Source organism: Rhineura floridana, chromosome 4 (genome assembly GCF_030035675.1).
Source record: "Rhineura floridana isolate rRhiFlo1 chromosome 4, rRhiFlo1.hap2, whole genome shotgun sequence".
Lineage (NCBI taxonomy): Eukaryota > Metazoa > Chordata > Lepidosauria > Squamata > Rhineuridae > Rhineura > Rhineura floridana.
The window spans coordinates 175,708,488-175,727,278 of record NC_084483.1 but is presented as its reverse complement, the minus strand read 5'-3'; the positions used below and the strand labels follow the sequence as shown (position 1 = coordinate 175,727,278).

Sequence of the window (18,791 nt, the reverse complement as noted above, 5' to 3'; positions counted from 1 at the left end):
TAAAATCTGTAATGAGACAAGCCTTCACACATGGAAGCTCTTATCTTCGTTCCAGATATTTGAATGATGGTTCTACGTGCTCTGCACATGTTCAAATGCACTGTATTCTTCATCTTTAGTTCACATGTTTCAAGAAATGACACAGCATTAAAACTGGGGCTAGCAACCAATTAAAGCAGATTAATTTATGTATCAACATCCCAACTTTGAAATGCCCTGCCCAAGGAGATATCTGATGCTGATGTTATATAGTATTTTTGATGCCAAGTTGAGATCCTTCTATTTGGCCAGGCATTTTAGATCATAGTTTAGTCAGAGCTGCCTTCTTTGCAACTTAAATTTAGAGTTTGGGCCTGCCTTTTATTTCTTTAAAAGACCTATATCCCACCTACTGTCTGAGGAACTCAAGGCAGCTAACCAATTACAATACCAAAACAATATTTCAAATAAAAACAATCCCAATCATTCTAAAAACAACACACACACACACACACAAAGCATAAGAATTCATCTTCAGACCAAAGAATGTCATTCAGTACGCAAACATACAGATAGCACACAGACATAATATAATAGGACAACCTACCCAGAATTGCAACAACTTCATCATCCTGGATAACTTCCAAGGATCCCGAAACCACAAAGCAAAGATTGTCCACACTCTCTCCAGCATGATAAATGAGATCCCCAGGAGCACAGTGCACGGTCTGAAATTCCATTGCAAGAGCTCGCAGGCACCCATCACTGGCCAGCCTGAATGCGGGGTGCTCTTTAAAAACTTTCCGATTCAGATGAACACAGATGTCTGCTCGCATATCCTTAGGGCAAATCTGTAAAACCTGGGACAACATTACAAGAATCAGCCTCTGTTTGCTAGAGATCTGAGGGTGCTATATCCCCTATGCACCTTCACCATGACAATCATTTGTTCTCCGTAAAGTGTACTTGTCCAGGAAATTCATTTTGGCTTCCTTTTGGTGAATCGGTTGCAACAGGTTAAATTCCTGTTCCTGCTTCTTTGCTCTTCGGACAACAAAAGGTTGCAGCAATGGAATCTAGCCATCTGCCTCCTAAGCGATGTGATTTCCTAATAATATTTTTAGCTATTGCACTAATTTGTCATCTGTGCCTACCTGTGTGTGTAGATGCTATACTATATGCCACTGTTAGAACATAAGAAGAGCCTGTTGGATCAGCCCAGTGGCCCATCTGGTTCAGCATCCTGTTGGCACGTGGCTAGCCAGATGCCTATGGGAAGTCCACAGGCAGGACCTGAGCGCAACAGCACCAGATCAGCTGTGGTTTCCAGCAACTGGTATTCAGAAGCATACTTCCTCTGATGGTGGAGCAGGTATTTGTTTTTATAAACAAACTGAAACATCTCCAACCACCTAGGCAGCAGAAAGAAAATAATTAATAGCAATTATTAAGTGATCATTAGGAATGGTGGCAGTTGTTGAAATTATTACTGAAAATTATTGAAAGTGTTTCACAGAGTTCTGTCAGAGTTAGGAGATTACTTTAAAAAGCATAGCCCTGCTTGACCTGAACTTTCCTCACCAGTCTCAACATTAAATTAAAAACCTCTCCAATATTAATGTGGACCATAGCTTTACAAGACTGGGAAGAAAACAGTTCTTTAGGCCAAAATCATTCTTTGATAATATTCAAAGGTTTTTAAAGCAGTAAAATCAGTAGAACAGAACACATCTCACATACTTAAATATGCATATTCAATTAAAAGAACATACAAATGCTTTAACTTTTTGGAATGTATGTATGATCAGCAGGGCTGGCACCAGGCGTGACTGGGCTCCTAGGCACTAGCCTGCTTGATCTGCAGCACTGTTCATCCCAACATCCCCTCCTCATAAGTTGGCGTGGGACTTGTATCGGCCCACCCACCCCACCTACCTCTGGCATCAGTTCCACACCCCGTACACACGCCTGCCATCACCCAAGATGGTGGTGGAGGCATCAACCCCTCAGGGACGCTCCCACTGCTATCTTGGGTGATGGCAAACATGGACATGTATCACGCTGACATGCTAATGCGACAGGTAGGTGAGGCAGATGAACTTATTTAAGCCCACACCACCTGTATCGGATTGCAGAGTGGGACCCACCCTCCCACCCTAAAGAGGGGCCCCTCAGGGATCCCTTTGGGCCACAGGGGCCTCTGGCTGCGAGCTGGTGCTGTGGTTGTGTGCTGGCACCAGGGAAGTACCAAATTCTTCTGTTATGAGAAAATTAATTAACCTACAATAACAGATCACATACTGGACAGTCCACACATAACTGCCATGCTATGATTACTTATCCCCAAAATTGTAGGACACAGCCAAGATCTGGCACATGCTTAAATCTTTCTCACTGATGTCAACAGCACTAAAAAGGGCTTAACTGTATTTATATGCCATCAGTTCGTACAATATAACATGGAGATGTGCAACAATATATACAATGAAATCTAAAACATCATAAAAACAGTACAAAACAATCATTAAAATGACTGGTTGATCAAAAGAATTAAACAGTTACGTCAGCCCGGCAATCAAAAGCAAGAGTGCCTGCTGAATCTCTATTGGAAGAATGTTCCACAGAACAAGTCTGGTGACACTAAATGCCTGACTTCTAGTGGAGGCCAGTTCCAATTAACCTTTACCACAACAGCAATTCTCTCCTGCAAAAGACACTCCCAACATTCTATATCGAGTCCCCCCCCAGCACTCAGCTGTGGTATATTCTTGGCTACAGCTTGTGGTTAGACAGGAGAGAGTTTAACCATGAGGCCAGATATGGACAACACATTAACGCAAACCTCAGTGCAGTGTGCAAGTAAAAAAGACCAGGTAGGAGCAAAGCGGCTGCGAGTTCCTCTACAGAAGCCTGCATGTTCACATGGTCCCAGTGAGCCATCATTTGGCTTAATGTGATGTGCAAGCTAGGCCAACATTTGACACCCACCAATCTTCCACTGTAAGTGCCTGTGCAATTGTAGAAAAAGGCAGAATACATATTTAACAAAGGCATAAACAAAAAATAATATTGATGAATGCAGATTTCTGGAGATAAAGGGCAGCATTCAACTAACTTTTTGTGCTAATGCTAGAGTTAGGGCTAGTGCAACGGGTCTCCCCCCCTTCTCCCCCAATGAGTGCCCTGCACCGTCTCTAAATCTGCTCTGGAGAGATTATTGGCTTTCATCGATATACATGTTACAATATAGCCAAAATGGATCACGATGGCTTGTTTTGGTAGTTCAACCTGCTAAGAATTATATTTGCAAAATAAAGATGTTAAAATAAAAATGCTTAAATTAGCTTTTACTGTTTTAGCTTCTCCTTACCCTCTGCACCTCATCAAGCAGGTGAAACAAAATTATAGTGATAGTAGATTCAGGGGTTAGAATCATCTTCAGTATATGCCTAGAGGAGTATATTACATTACACACATCAGTACTGACAGCAATACAGGAATGTAGAAGTCACATCATGGTTTATTCATTTTGCAATGTTCTTGAAGCTATGTTTGTATGCAAAGTCAGTGGAGCTTGACAACTGGACTTGAGAATTTATGGATTGGTACAGTCATTACTCAGTTTATATTTGTTAGCCTCCGTTATAAACAGAGGCTTTCTTCTTTTTATAGATGCTGTGTTCCACTGCTTATGATGTGAATGTCAGTTACTGAAAACTATCAGAACATATATTTTAATATTCTAATAATTAAAGTTTTTTAAATTTATGAAAGCAATTCTTTAAGGTGAAAGTGGATCAGATGCTATTTAATATCCCTTGCACTGTTCTCATAATATGTTTGGTGCAACAAGGCACAATTGCTTCCTTGTTTGTTTGTTTGTTTTAAAGAACAGCCCACCTTTTGTTACCAAAAGGAAGGCACCCCACCCCCAGGCAGCTAACAAAAAATTTAAAAAGAGAAGAAAATGTGTTAAATAAAAAAAGGTGAGGGTGTTTTTAAAGTCAGGACTGAATACACTCAGAATATACAAGAGGCAGGAGCTCTCCCTCTCTTCGCTCTTATAATTCCTTGAAGGTAGACAAGGAGACAAGGTGTGGAAGCTGGGTGTGAGTTGAAGTAACAGCTTCAATAATCAGCATTGTATTTGCGGGAGTTTCTAAGGTTCACCAACAATTTTGAGCAAAAGAAGCCATTTTTTTAGAAGACTTTTCTTTTACTACCAATATGGATTTGTTTATTTAGTACACATGAAACTCACTCAAGGAAGCATTCATAGGTGTCCTGATCCATGGGGATGGCGACAGCCACAGGTAAGGAACAGCCTAAGCAAGGCACACAGGAAGGTGAGGCAAAGCAGGATCAGTACCTTGGAGAGAGACCTAGGTGTGGGTTTCAGGACCACAGTTCATTTTCTACCAGTTAGGTAGATACACATTTGCAGTTATGCTGACTCCAATGTATTTCCACCTCTGTTTTGTGAATCTGGGTGCACATGACACTAGCTATGCTCCACCCCTTTCTTCTCCAAAAACTCAGATTTTTTTGTTTTATTTATTTATTTTTATTTTTATTTATTATTTGATTTATATCCCACCCTTCCTCCCAGCAGGAGCCCAGCTGTAATGTTTTAGTGCATTTCCCTCCAAGCCAGCTTCGCTCCAACTTGAAAACTGTTTGATCAATCAAGCATTGCAACTCCAAGATGTGCACAATGTGAGCGCTTTGCTGGGGGTGGTCCTGAATCTTTGAGGGCAGCAGGGGGGTTAAGCAGGATGAGAAGGTACAGATGGCATTGTTCACAGACAGGAATTCCTAGAGAGGCTCCTGTAATGGCTGGGTGAAGTTAGATTTAATGAAAGTACAAGGCGTCATTAACCCAATGATGCTATTGTTTGCATTTGCACTAATTTCACAGTGTAGGAAATTGGGGATCCTGCACAACGACCAAAAGCTGTTTTACGGGAACCTTCAACACACCAGTAACAGCCTATTTACTATTTCTTCTTGATGGCAACATGCAGAGACAGCAGTTCCTAGAGAGTCTCCCATAGACTGAGTGCAGTTAGGTTCAATGGAAGTGGCGAGGGGAAATGGAGCTTCCAGAATACAGTGAGTGCAGGGGTGGAGTTGGAGGGATGAAACCTTCACCAATAAGAGTTGGGCTGGGCGGAGGAGCAGGGGAACTAGGGACAGACAACGGGCTCATGGAAATGCACCTTGTAGCAACTAGCAGATCTTTATAGCCTGGGCTACTAAAAATTGACCAGAAGCTTCATCCACTGAATGTTGCATCTGGCCAGTTAAAGAGCTGGTGCAGTTGTTAGCTTCTTCTAGACCTTGGGGTTCCAAGCTGTCGGGGTATCTCCTCAGGACTCTCATGATACTTTAAGGAGCCTGTGGCAGAGGTGTCTCCTCAAAGATCAAGGGAGTAGACACAGGCTCTGGTGTCCTCAGTTCCACATGTGATGGGCAAGGGAGTAGATCCATCTCCTCCTGAGGGCTGCTATCAGAGGAGGATTTTGCTTCTGAGGATTCCTGGTCTGTGGCCATGACATCCCATCCATGTACAAACATGCTAAGCTTTATCAAGACCTTGGGTGAACTATATCTCCCATACTCTCCTGGCTATATTAGCCAGTGAAGAAGGGAGGGAAGGAAAAACACCTGAGCTTTTGAGTTGGATTACAAAATCTTCCAATTTCCCCTTATTTTTCTCAAAGATTGGGAAATCCTCTTGCCAATATGATAAGAACGTCAAAGAACTCACCAATCTCGACACAGCTGAATGTCAAATTAAGAAAATTTATTTATTTATTTATTTATTTATTTAAAAACTACCCAAAATATATCCGTGAATTTGCTTGTTTTACATAATTAAGGAAGTTCAAAGCTGCAGTAAATGATACCAGCTACTAGTAACAGTGACAAAGCATTTAATTGATTGTAGATTTCCAATCTCAAGACAGCTCACCTTTTCTGTATCGATGCCTCTGGACATTGACCAGGTAGAAACAATATAGTCCATCACACGTTCACTCAAACCTTTGGGCACTTGGTAGAGTTTCAGGAAGTCCCGGACACTGTTTAGCATTTCATGGTATCTATTTGTATTAGCATACATTTGCTGGAAGATCGTTGTCACATTACCAAAAATCGTTGCATATAGCAGAGCTGCAAACAGAAGAAGAAAAGAAGGAATTAAAGGTGAGTATTTTCTAAAGCCTTAAGAAACAGGTAGCTTGAGAACCATGTCAAAACGACATACTGTCTGTAGGAGAAAGTCGTGCAAAATGAAGCATTAATTATCTTAACTGTTACAAACTGACGTGATCATGCCTTCTATCAGTGCTGTAAGCACTCAAGTTCTTCTCAAATAATTCTAAATACTATTAGGGAAACATCCCCTTAGCACAAATTATTTTGTTTCAGTTAAAGAATGCCAATGTCAGTTCAGCTTGTGTTCAATGACTTATCGGATAACTTCATGACCAAGTAATTAGGGAATTCACCTTACACCCCTGAAGGCTGCTTATGTAAACCTTGCTTTGTCTCAGTAAATAACTTCCTTCAGTTCACCTAGCTGTAAACAGGCACAGAATCCCTTTAGTTGCGGAATCCAAGTGTGTTTACTCTTTTTAATACAGCTGCTCACTATCAACACTGCTGGTAATAACTGGAGGGCTGGCTATCTATTAGTTCAGTGGTAAAGAATATTGATTTATTATATGTGTTTTTCCTGTAACTGTCCCTTTCCATCAGACAGAAGTTCCAAGTGTCCTAAAAACCAATACAAAGCTAACAATAACTAACAACAACAAAATATACAATACAGATACAATTTTTAAAAAGCAGCACTACACAAATAAGAACCAATAGCTGTCCATATGAAAAGGCTTTAATATATAATATTATTTTCCCTGGCATACAAAAGGCATTCCATAATCAGGAAGCCACAACAGAAAAGGCCTGTCCCTATTAATTTCAGGAGATGGGTACACCTAGAGGAGGGCCTCAGCGGGTAATTTTAATGTACAGTTCCCCACATCTCTTGTAAATTTTCCTAGGTCTTATGTAGCAGGCCTGAGAAAGACCTCTGCTGGAGACTTTTACATACTGCTGCCAGTTAGATGGACCACAGGTCACATCAAGCTGCCTTATACTATTGGTCCATCTAGCACAGTATTATCTACATCTGCCTTCCCCATCCTTGTGCCCTCCAGATGTTTTGTACTACAATTCCCATAATTCCTGACTTTTGACCATGCTGGCTGGGGCTGGTTGGAATTGTAGTCCAAAACATCAAGAGGGCACCAGGTTGAGGAACGCTGGTCTACACTGACTAACAGGGGTTCTCTGTGGTTTTAGACCATTATCTTTCCCAGCCCTACCTGAAGACGCCCAGGTTTGAAGCTGGGACTTTCTGCATGCACAACATGTGCTCTACTAGTGAGCTCTACAACTCTCCCCTACAGGTCTGAATCAGCATATCTCAACTCAAAATATCCTTAAAATTGTGTACATTAACCATACACCACCATTAATTGGGGGAAGGGTAAGTGCATTAAACAACAACAAATTCTAAATGCTTTTAAATGCACTAATTGGTTCATCAGATACAATTTTGATTGCAAACAATGCAGTATCAATTAATCTTTAGCCTTGCTTGGCAGGTATTGAAAGGTGCATGGTCTATATTAGTTTGTGGATCAATAATGAGCCTTGGCAGTGAGAGACTAATCACTGAGGAAAGAGGCAGGAACACTCAACATTTATGGACAAGCTTTTATATAATATTTACACCCAGAGGAGCATCTTCAAAGTGCTTGTGACTCCTAAGATCTCATTAAAATGTAACAGATGACATGTATATATCTACAAGTAAGTTGCAGGTTCTGCTGAGTCACTTTCAAATCCTTGGCAGAATTTTCTTCCCCATCACAAAAACTTAATGTGAAAAGGAGCCTTCAGTCCCAAATTCAATCCCAGCTCGAAAAGATCCCATGTAGTGGGGCTGGGAAAGATCTCCGCCTGACACTTTCAAATGCTGCTGCCAGTTTTGCCTGTGTAGGCAGACAATGTTCAGTTGAATGGAGAACTGAACTGTTTGCAGTCTAGCTTCTGTGATGAAAGAGAAAGTTGTCAGTTTGGCTGGGTTTAAAACCTCACGGGGTAGGTTGAGGAATGGGAAGAGATCCCATAATAGAGGTAAGGAAGGGGAGAGGGGATCCAAACGAAAGGAGTTGAAAGAAAGGATTTAGAGTAATGGGTAGACTTAGAAACAGGAACCTGCAGGAAGGGTAAGTGCCTTGAGGAAAATGGCAGAGAAGACAAGAACTGCATATGTCTGTAACTATGCCATTATATAAACCAGGGGTTCCCAAACTGTGGTCTGTGGACCACCAGCAGTCCACAAGCTTGATTCAGGTGGTGTGCAACATGTCCACATTAAATATCCATATTAATTTTCAATTATATTTTATTGCTTCTTTTATTTCTTATACTGCATTTTATTGTATTACAATTTTAATTCTATGGAATGCAAACTGTAATACAATATAAGAAACAAAAGAAATAAAAGAAGCAATAAAAAACCATGCAGCATCTACCACAGCACACTGCAATCGTTACAACAGGCAGAAAAATCACTAAGTGGTCTGTCAAGACCATCTGCATTTTTCAAGTGGCCCTTAAGGGGGGGAAAGTTTGGGAACTACTGATATAAACCATAATTTGCACAAGGCTGCAAAAGGAGCTAATCACATATAGGACATTATCACAGTGCTTAAACTCGGGTGATGTTACCATAGTGCTGAGTAAGTGTTTTCTTTTTTTTTTTTTTTTTCAATAATTTTTATTCAGATTTTCATAAAACATACAAGACGAAATCATAAAACATTCAAAGACAAAAAACAAAATCAAAAATAGTTAAACAAAAAAAAAAAAGAAAAAAAAAACAAAAAAAAAAATAAAGAGTAAAATATTGACTTCCCATTTGTCAAAGATCAAATCAGTTATAAGTCTATAATATATAACAATCCTGTCTCTTAAGTCATATTATAAAATCACTTTCCTCCAGTAGTTATCTTACTTAATCATCAAATCTCATAAACATTACTTTATTCTTTCCACAAAAAGTCAAAGACAGGTTTCAATTCTTTAAGAAATATATCTATCAATTTTTTTTTCCAGATAAGCATATCGATTAATCCATCTCATTACTAATTATGATAATCTTATTGTCATAACCATAGTCAAAATAAACATTTCAATTAATCCATCACATCAGAATCTGTTAGGTTCAGTAATTTCAGTAGCCATTGTTCTATTATCCCTATTAGTTCCATTTTCCATCTTCCATCTTCAGTAGTCTTGTTAAGTCCAGTAATTTCAATATCCAATCTTCCATTATCAGTATTCCATAATAATCTTGCTGTCAAAGCCATAGTCATATAGTAAGAGTCTGATGGGAATTACCTCTATCCCAAATATTTTCTTGCCATCCATTCTGAATAGGTTGCTGAAATACTGCTGTAAAATCATATCTCTGTTCTTTTTTTCAAAATACACTGGGTCATCTCTTGAAAGTTTTTCCATTGTCACATGGCTGCAGTTAATTCCATAGATTTTCTCTATATTGGGCTCCATCACATCATTCCAGTCCAGAAGATTATCCATGCCATTGATAACTTTATCTCTAGAATCTTCATTAATTTCTTCAGAGATAACATTGAGTTCCAAACAATTGATTTTATTTCTAAAGTCCATAGACTCCAAATCTTGTTCCTGTTCCACGTTTGTTCCAATCTCCGGGATCTCCTCTCTCACAGGGACCCCTGTTCCAGTCTCCAGGGTCTCCTCTCTCACAGGGACCCCTGTTCCAGTCTCCAGGGTCTCCTCTCTCACAAGGACCCCTATGTCTTTAATCTCCTGTGTCTCCAAACAATAGATTTTGTTTCTAAAGTCCATAGACTCCAAATCTTTTTCCTGTTCCACGTTTGTTCCAATCTCCGGGGTCTCCTCTCTCACAGGGACCCCTTCCAGGGTCACCTCTCTCACAGGGACCCCTATATCTTTAATCTCCTGCTTCATTTTACTCAATTCAATTTTCAGCTCCTTACAACCCTGTCGCAGGTTTTGTTTCGTTATCTCAATCTCATCCATTATTTTCTGAAACATAGTTATTTCCAGATTCTCAGCCACTTTCTTAATTGCCATTTTAAAAGAAAAATATAGGAAAACCACTTCTTATTTCAGCAACAATTGGGTTAATACTCCAAACTTGGTGACATCACAGTATAAACAGAGCAGACAGCCTTATCTCTCCATGCTTAAGTAAACAAAATGCAGTTCCCAGGATCGAAACAATTAATGGCGGTCGTCAGGAAACAGATTCGTCAAAATAAAATAGACCAAAAAGAGAGTAGTCTCAGACAATATAATATTCTTCAAAATAAAAATCTGGAATAGAAATCCCTCTTCTGTGTATATCTTTAGAATGCAAATCCAGGACAGCTTTTTGCAACAAAAACAGAGATAAGCTATTAATTAGTGAGTAGCAGAGAGAAGTTATGGCTCCCCAGTGAGATGTCAAAAACCGATCAATCTGGCAAATCTCTTTTAAACAGCAACAATTTAAGTCAAATAAAAGAAAAATATAGAAAGAAGGGTGCTTGCCTGTTAGTGCGTTCTCTCTTAGAAGATAAGATGAACGTTCGCTTTATCAGATAGAGCTTGTTGTTGAAAATCCGTCCCACCTTCGTCGGCTGGACCTCGTCCCATAAATTAATGAGATCTGGTCGTCCCAACAAAAATAGGCTTTGAGGTTAATCTCTTCGTTTCTCCCTACCCGGGAGAAGTTTAATCAGTCAAAAAAAAAAAAACCTGACTGATATATCTGAATAAGCTTCTTTTGAGGCAGGAGCCCGTCTCAAAAGCAGGCACAGGCTAAGTCACCCTTCCCGGAAGTCAGTGTTTTCTCACTGTATCCACAGAAGTGCCCTCTAGGAAATGTACTATTTGCCAAAAGGTAAAAATCAATGGGCAAAATCATGTTCAAAATGGAACAGAAGTGCAAATCCAGATACCTGGCTGCCATTGTACCATTCAAAACAACGCTGTGTCCAGTCCAAGTAACAAGGCCAGCAGCGATAGTAGGACCACACTACCTGTGACAATGGAGATGCATGAATGCTTTTCACTTGCCTTCAGTATTTTTTAAGGGGCAGCCACAGAGAGGGGAGGGTCCAGATCTTAAACATAGTGCAGGGGAAGTGGGTTAACCCTGCCTCCTCACAGTTGTTCTGATAAAAATCACACACACACATCTGTTCTTTGGCTTGCTAGGAAAGACATATGTGCATGTATGTCTTTCCTACTAAGGCAAATAACAGGTGGAGGGAGATTTTCAATGCAAAAAAAAATGTCAAGGAGGAAGAATAAGCCCGTATTCCACAGTCCTGATCCAGATTAGCCCCCTCCCCCTGCCACTGCTGCTATTTGAAAAAGGATTTAAAAGGTGGAAAAGTATTCACACCTCTCTGTTGTCCCATCTAGCTTGGCATCTCCCCAAGGAAACAGGACAGAACTATTGATTTCATCCCTATTTTCCGTAGATTGCACCAGTGCTCAAGTATGTTGGCCATTTCAGGAAGTGTGTCCCTAGAACTGTAGTACAAAGACAAGACATACAAAGAATAACTGAGTCAGGCCTTCTTAAATTTTATACAGAAGAATCATTGTTACAGGCATAATACAACTGCACTCTACATTTAAAACAGTATCACACCACTTTGAACAGTCATGGCTTCTCTCACAGAATCCTGGGAACTGTAGTTTGTTAAGAGTGCTGAGAGTTGTTTGGAGTCCCCCATTCTCCTCACTGAGCTACAATTCCCAGAGTTCCCTGGGAAGAAAGATTGACTGTTAAACCTCTCTGATAATTGTCTGATCTTGCTGCCCTCTGAAGTTGGCCGTGATTCTGGGTAAAAACTGCAACTGAGCACCTGTAGGGCTTAGTTCTGTGTTGGATCATAATTACTATAATTGTGTTATAATATAGCAAAATCATGCTTTATTGAGCCCCCTACTGCTGTAATATTTCATAATCAGAACATCCAAACATCTGTTTTGATTAATTACATATTTAGCATTTTGTATTGTAATTACCCTTGCCAAAAGGCATTCCATTCCTGCATCCATTAATATTAATATACCCCAAACCTTATAATCTTTAACTTGCCACTAGTTAGCCAGTAAAATACAGTATTAGTGCAGAAGATTCATCAACACATTTTTTAAAAAATAATTTCACCCACAAGGTTTCTGAATACAATTGTGAGTTCCATGTTTTCATGGTGTGGGAAACTGCTTTTTTTTTTTTAATGAACATCTAAAAACATTTTTATTTTTGAAATTTTAAAAAGATAAAATAGACCAGAAAGAAAGAGGGAAAAAGAAGAGGATGAAGAACATACAAAGACCAAATATTCTAATATATATTAAATGCATTACAATATCATGGGTTGAATGTGACTAAGTCACATTGAGAGTAGAACCACTGAACCCAATGGACTTACGTTAGTTATAATTGTGAGTATGTTTTAGTTGGATACAACCTAGGGTGCTGTATTCAGTGCTGCCTGTGCACAAGTACATGGGGACCTCTGGGGGAGGAGAGGAAGGTGAAGTCCCACTGCACATGCAGAAGACTGTTTGTGCAACAGTGGATTCTGCCCAATGTGTCTGAGTAAATAAGACAAACCAAGGAGAACAAAGAAAAACAAGGCATAACACAATGGCCCAGATTTTAGGTATACTAAACCATGGTTTAGCACTACATGAGCCAGCTTTCACAAGCCTGAGCAGAACATAGGGACATATGAAGCTGCTTCATACCAAGTCAGCACATTAGTCCATCAAGCTCAGTGTTGACTGCCCTGTCAATAGCTCGCCAGAGTTTCAGGTACAAGTGTCTCCCAGCTCTACATGGAAATGCCAGGGGTTGAACCTGGGACCTTGTGCATGCAAAGCAGATGCTCCACCACTGAGCTATGGCCTTTCTACCATAAGGCCCTTCCTCTATGTGAGTACTGGAGTCACATGCAACTCCATACACCCCCCTTCCCACACAGCCAAGTTTAGTAAATTTTCAGAATTTTATTTTTAAACTGCACATTTTAAAAGGCCCAGGTTGGAACAGGAACTTCTGTCTTTGATGTCACAGACTCAGGTAGCTCACAAACAGCAAGAATACATTTTGCTGAGGGGGGCACTTGGGGTTTTTTCTGAAGGGGGCATTTGTAATAGCATATTTTACAAGGATGAATCTTAATTTCATCAATATGGGAAATAAGGTTTCCAGGTATCCAGCTTTTCACCAGACTCTGGGTTTTGGGGGTCCTCTCTGGGTCTCCGGGTGAGTCACCTTAATCTCCAGACTCTCAGCTTTCATTTTTAAAAAATTAAGTTTCTAGGTGGTCTGGTTCACAAGATATACACCAAGATGTCAGCCTGCCCCGCCCCCGCAACTTCTATTAAATAAGCTGGCTCCTCAAACCCCCCCCTTCAGGTTTGTAGCCAATAAGTGAAGTCAGGGTTGTGATTGACAAGGGATTTTTTGACTCCAAGCAGTACCTAGATCCCGTTGCAAGGTCAGAAAATTGTTTTTTCCCGCTTATATGAAAATCTCAGATTAAGTACACAGCTTTCAGCAGTAGGAAATGTCTTTTTCTCTGTTGTACAGGAGTCAAACAAGTTTAAATTTTCCTGGGCTGTTGAAGAGGGCAGTGTTTTGAAAACCTTCCCAATATGAAGCTTTAATCCAATACTTGCTTTTCGAGGAGTAAACCTGCAATGCTAATCCCACATATCCAGAATAAACCCCATTGAATTCAATAGGACTTTCTTTTGAGTAGACATGTTAGGATAGTGCTGTCAATCAATGAGACTTTTGAGTGAACATAGCAAAGGATTGTGTTTCTCTCCCCCTACAATCCTATTTTTAAAAACAATTAGGCAGGGCTTACATAGGTATCGCTGCTTTTAATATGTAGTAAACTAATACTGAGTTTATTTTTTAAAAAATGTTCTGCAATGATCAACTGGTTTTGACAATAAACTATTATATGGGTTGAATGTCCTGTTACATCTCGCGTGTGCAAGTGTGTGCGTGTGCGTGTGCATGTGCGTGTGAGTGTGCGTGTGCGTGCGCGTGCGTGTGTAGGGTTGGTGACTGGAAACCAAAGCAGCTCACAACAAGAAATAAATCGCTTTAAAATCCAATATCCATAAAAACAAATATAAACAAAAACTGCTTAAAGTGGCATGATTCTGAATTTTGAGCTGGGTGAGTGACGTCCCTTATCACTTGAAGTTGCAGTTCTGTGCAAGTTTCCCTGTTTGAGTCAGCCCCATTGAATACACTGGGACTTGCTTCTGAGTAAACAAACATAGGGTTGAACTATAAATATCTTTACAGGTTGTATAAATAATAAGCATCTTTGACACTCATGCTTATATAAATATTTCTTCATACTATGTCCCAATAAGTATCTGATTTCACACTATTACTTCCTCTACAGTTTCAGTGTGCCCTTCTTGCTTGGGGTGGTCACGGTTGCCCTCTGTTGTTTTCATCCTGAGAAGCAGATTAGGCTGAGAGATGGTGAGTAGCCCATGGTCACCCGGTAAACTTTATAGCTCATTTCCATTTTAAAAAATTAATTAAAACTATTTACATGCAGGCAAAGTTTTATTAAGTAGATCCAGGCTACATTTAAAGCACATCCAACTCACATTTAAAGCACATTACTTCTCCTAAAAAATCCTGGGAAGTGTAGTTTCCCCCTCACAGTTATAGTTCCCACCACCCTTAGCAAACTACAGTTCCCATGGTTCTGTTGTGTGATTCATGTGCTTCAAATGTGTGTTGAATGTGCTTTAAATGAATGGTGTGGATCTGCCTGGAAGCCTGGAGAGCCAATGCTAGTCCAAGTCATCAGTACTGAGATAGATGGTACCCAAATAGCCTGAGTCGGTATAAGGCAGATTCCTTTGTTCCTAAAAGTGGAAAGAGACCCAAGGGGCACAGTGACTCCAAAATGTCAACCTGTATTTTATTTACAACATTTATATACTGCTTTATTGTAAAAAAAATTGAAAGAGGTTTAAAGAAGGAATTAAAACAATAAAATTATTGGCAAAAACAGTTAGACAGCTATTTAAAAACATTCAAAATAATACTGTAAAACCAACAATGAGTTAAAAATAGATTAAAAACACAATATCTTCTACATGCCTGGGTAGGCTTGTCTAAACAAAAATGTTTTTAGCAGGTGCTGAAGATAGTACAATGAAGGCATCTACCTAATGTCAGTAGCCAGGGAGTTCCAAAGTGTAGGTGCTGCTGCACTAAGGACTCTTACAAGAGCAGCACAAGTACTATATGGCACCCGTAACATGGAAGGCACACCTTGAACTTGGCCTGGTAGCAAATTGGCAACCAGTGCTGATTTCAGAGCAGAGGTATTGTGTGCTGATAGGGTCTCACTCATGTCAGCAATCGTGCCACAGCATTCTGCACTAACTGCAGCCCCCAGGTCAGGTTGTGCTCTATGGGGATTTCTGTGACCTTGGCTGACTGGCTGCCAGGAATTTTTAGTTTTGGTTTTTGGTTAGGAATCCTGACTGGTTGCTGCATGCTGAGTTGTCTGCCTTACTCATAAGGAATCTTGTTGTGGTTGGTATGGTATTGCATTTAGGAAATCATCACTGTCTTGTGTTATTATTTTTCTATTTGCATTTTATTTACCTTTAACCTCACTCCCTTACAACCACAGAAGCAATAACGGTGGGTCCATGCACTCAGCTAAGCCCCTTAAACCCACTGATGATGCACCTTGTTGGCTGCATGATGGATTGTTTCTTGCCCAATAGTGGTAAAAGAGAATTCACATACTGGGAAGTGTGGCTGCTGCCTGTGAAGGTAGACCAAACCATGTGTGTTTTCTCTCTGTCAATTATGACTCACAGGAATTGGGTTGGCTGTCAACGTGAGTTTATAGCAGCCCACAGAATAGGCAGAAAAGGGTAGAGAATCTTCTTACTCTTACTCACTTCCCAAACCTCTTTCTGAAGTGAAGGGTCAAATCTGTAAAGAAGTGTTGTGCGCCACCCCAATCTCCAAGCAGTGAGAGATCTCCAGGGGTCCCTGCACTTACCCAGGGTTTGGTTTCCTTGGAAAGGTCAGCGAAGACTGTGGTATCTTTATGAAATATGGTTTATTTGTTTACACACATTCCAACCTGAGCTTAAAATGGAGGGGTTCAAGGCATCAGCAGTCCAATATCTTTATTTTCGGTCATGTTTACAGGAGGCACCCTAAAGCCATGGTGCAGGGAGCCAGCCTCTCTGCGTGTCTCCAGTTCCCAGCCGTTCCTCTGACTCAAATAAAAACACAAGCCTCTCTTAGGCCTGGGGGGGGCGCTCTCTTGAAGAGTTTCAATAACAATAGGATCTCCCTGACCCATTCACCATTTAATGGGCACTTCATAGACCCATTAAACCAACTGGCCACTCTATTAGATTAACAAAAGAGACTCATCTGACCAGGAGCAGGTTTCTCCACTGCACAGCCCACATCCAGGTGCAGGGTTCCAAATCAGAGGCTGGAAAGGGACTCATAGAAATCATCTATCTCAACCCCAAACCTGTAACAGACGTTTGGAGCAACGTGTTAAAAGGTAGGGGCAGGGCATCCCAGGCAGGAGGTTGCCAACGCTGCTTGGATATGGATATCTTTGCAGAGGATCCCTAGTCAAGCTTTACCAACAGCACAATTCAAACCATATCTACTTAGAAGTAAGTCCTATTGGGTTCTATGAGGCTTAGTCCCTTAGTAAGTGTATTTAGAATTGCACCCTGTGACATCATTAGGGCCTGCCCCTGAAATCTGAGGGTTTGGGATGCTTCTGACCTGGCAATCCTAATATTGGGAAGAGTATTTATAAGCAATGATTAACCACCAAAGAACTAGGAGATGAGGCCAATAACAAGGCAACATTTCCCCGTCAAAATGTACTGTACATACTCAGCATTTTTTTTAATGAATGTTTTCAGTCAGGGCTACTCACATGCAAGAAAGCCTTCTTACATAATGTGAATTCCATCCATAGTTCGCCTTGTTCTTCTATGCTGTCAGCTCAGAGAGAATTTGTTTTCAGAAGATTCATTTAATGTACAAAACTCTCAGACAGAGCCGAGCGCTTTCATAGAATAGTAGAGTTGGAAGGGGCCTATAAGGCCATCAAGTCCAACCCCCTGCGCAATGCAGGAATCCAAATCAAAGCACTCCCGACAGATGGCTCTCCAGCTGCCTCTTGAATGCCTCCGGTGTCAGACAGCCCACTACCTCTCTAGGTAATTGATTCCATTGTCGCATGGCTCTAACAGTTAGGAAGTTTTTCCTGATGTCCAGTCGAAATCTGGCTTCCTGCAACTTGAGCCCATTATTCCATGTCCTGCACTCTAGGACGATTGAGACGAGATCCCGGCCCTCCTCTGTGTGACAACCTTTCATGTACTTGAAGAGTGCTATCATATCTCCTTTCAGTCTTCTCTTCTCCAGGCTAAACATGCCCAGTTCTTTCAGTCTCTCCTCATAGGGCTTTGTTTGCAGTCCCCTGATCATCCTTGTTGCCCTCCCTCTGAACCTGTTCCAGTTTGTCTGCATCCTTCTTGGAGACCAGAACTGGATGCGGTACTCAAGATGAGGCCTAACCAGTGCTGAATAGAGGGGAACTAATACTTCAAGCGATTTGGAAACTATACTTCTGTTAATGCAGCCTAATATAACATTTGCCTTTTTTTGCAGCCATATCACACTGTTGCCTCATATTCAGCTTGTGATCAACGACAATTCCAAGATCCTTCTCACATGTCGTATTGCTCCTGTAAACATTGCTTTCATATTATTCTCTCTTTCAATTATGTCTTCTTTGTCCAAAGTTAAAGTATAGCATCCTGCCTGCAACAATGTGGCAACCCATTAATAAATGCACTCCATGCCACCACCTCATTTAAAACACTGCTGGGTTTTTTTAAATAACATCAAAGGTAAAAGCGGTGTAATTCCCACAAGGAGTTACTCCTACAAGCGAGTTGTGAAGGTCACAATCTGGTCGGAGAGATGACCAAATAATTTGCTACTTTTAAATTGGTGAAGAAGAGGGGGAGGGGGAGGGAGGGAGAAAACTCAAGCAAACCCAAAGAAATGCCTGTACTTGATTATCACAATAGAAGATGGCTCTTTTTAAAGCTTTAAAAAAAAAAATCCTGCCTGGTGTATTTGCAAAACACTCAGACCTTGTAATTGAGGTTATAAGTGTTGCAACAGCACCTCATGTTCCCAGTATGAATCATCACATTTAATTGGACTGATTTAAAATGTGCTCTCTTAAAGAGTGGCCTCTCTTGTCTTCAAAGTAAGATCAGCATTCACACTGTGCTTGTGGCAATGAAGCCTCTGACACTGATTGGCTGAGCTGGTGTGGCGGCACGGAAAATTCAGCTCTTCAGGGAACTAAAGAGCTTATAATCCAGCTAAGCAAGGGAGAGTTATCTGTTTGGGCCAAGACTAAAATCTCACAAGAGGTATGTTAAGGACTGGGAAGTGGTTCCTGGTTGCAGGGAACCTTAAGAGACAAGAGACCAAATGGTAGAAAACTGAAGGAAGGATACAGTTGAAAGGATGAAGTGAAAGGAACCTGAAGGATAGCTAGGTGGACTGAGGAAAAGGGCAGAGGTGATAATCA

General features: G+C 40.7%; 1 protein-coding gene across 1 annotated transcript in view; it reads right to left on the bottom strand.

Moving 5' to 3' along the window:
- Nucleotides 1-18,791, bottom strand: part of KCNH1 (potassium voltage-gated channel subfamily H member 1) — a 399,525-nt gene that overhangs the window by 189,211 nt on the left and 191,523 nt on the right. Inside the window, exons 8-9 of the mRNA XM_061626447.1 lie at nt 5,954-6,153; nt 587-839 (exon numbers count right to left, since the gene is read on the bottom strand). Of these exons, the coding sequence (XP_061482431.1) occupies nt 587-839; nt 5,954-6,153 (453 nt within the window). The remainder of the gene's footprint in view (nt 1-586; nt 840-5,953; nt 6,154-18,791) is intronic.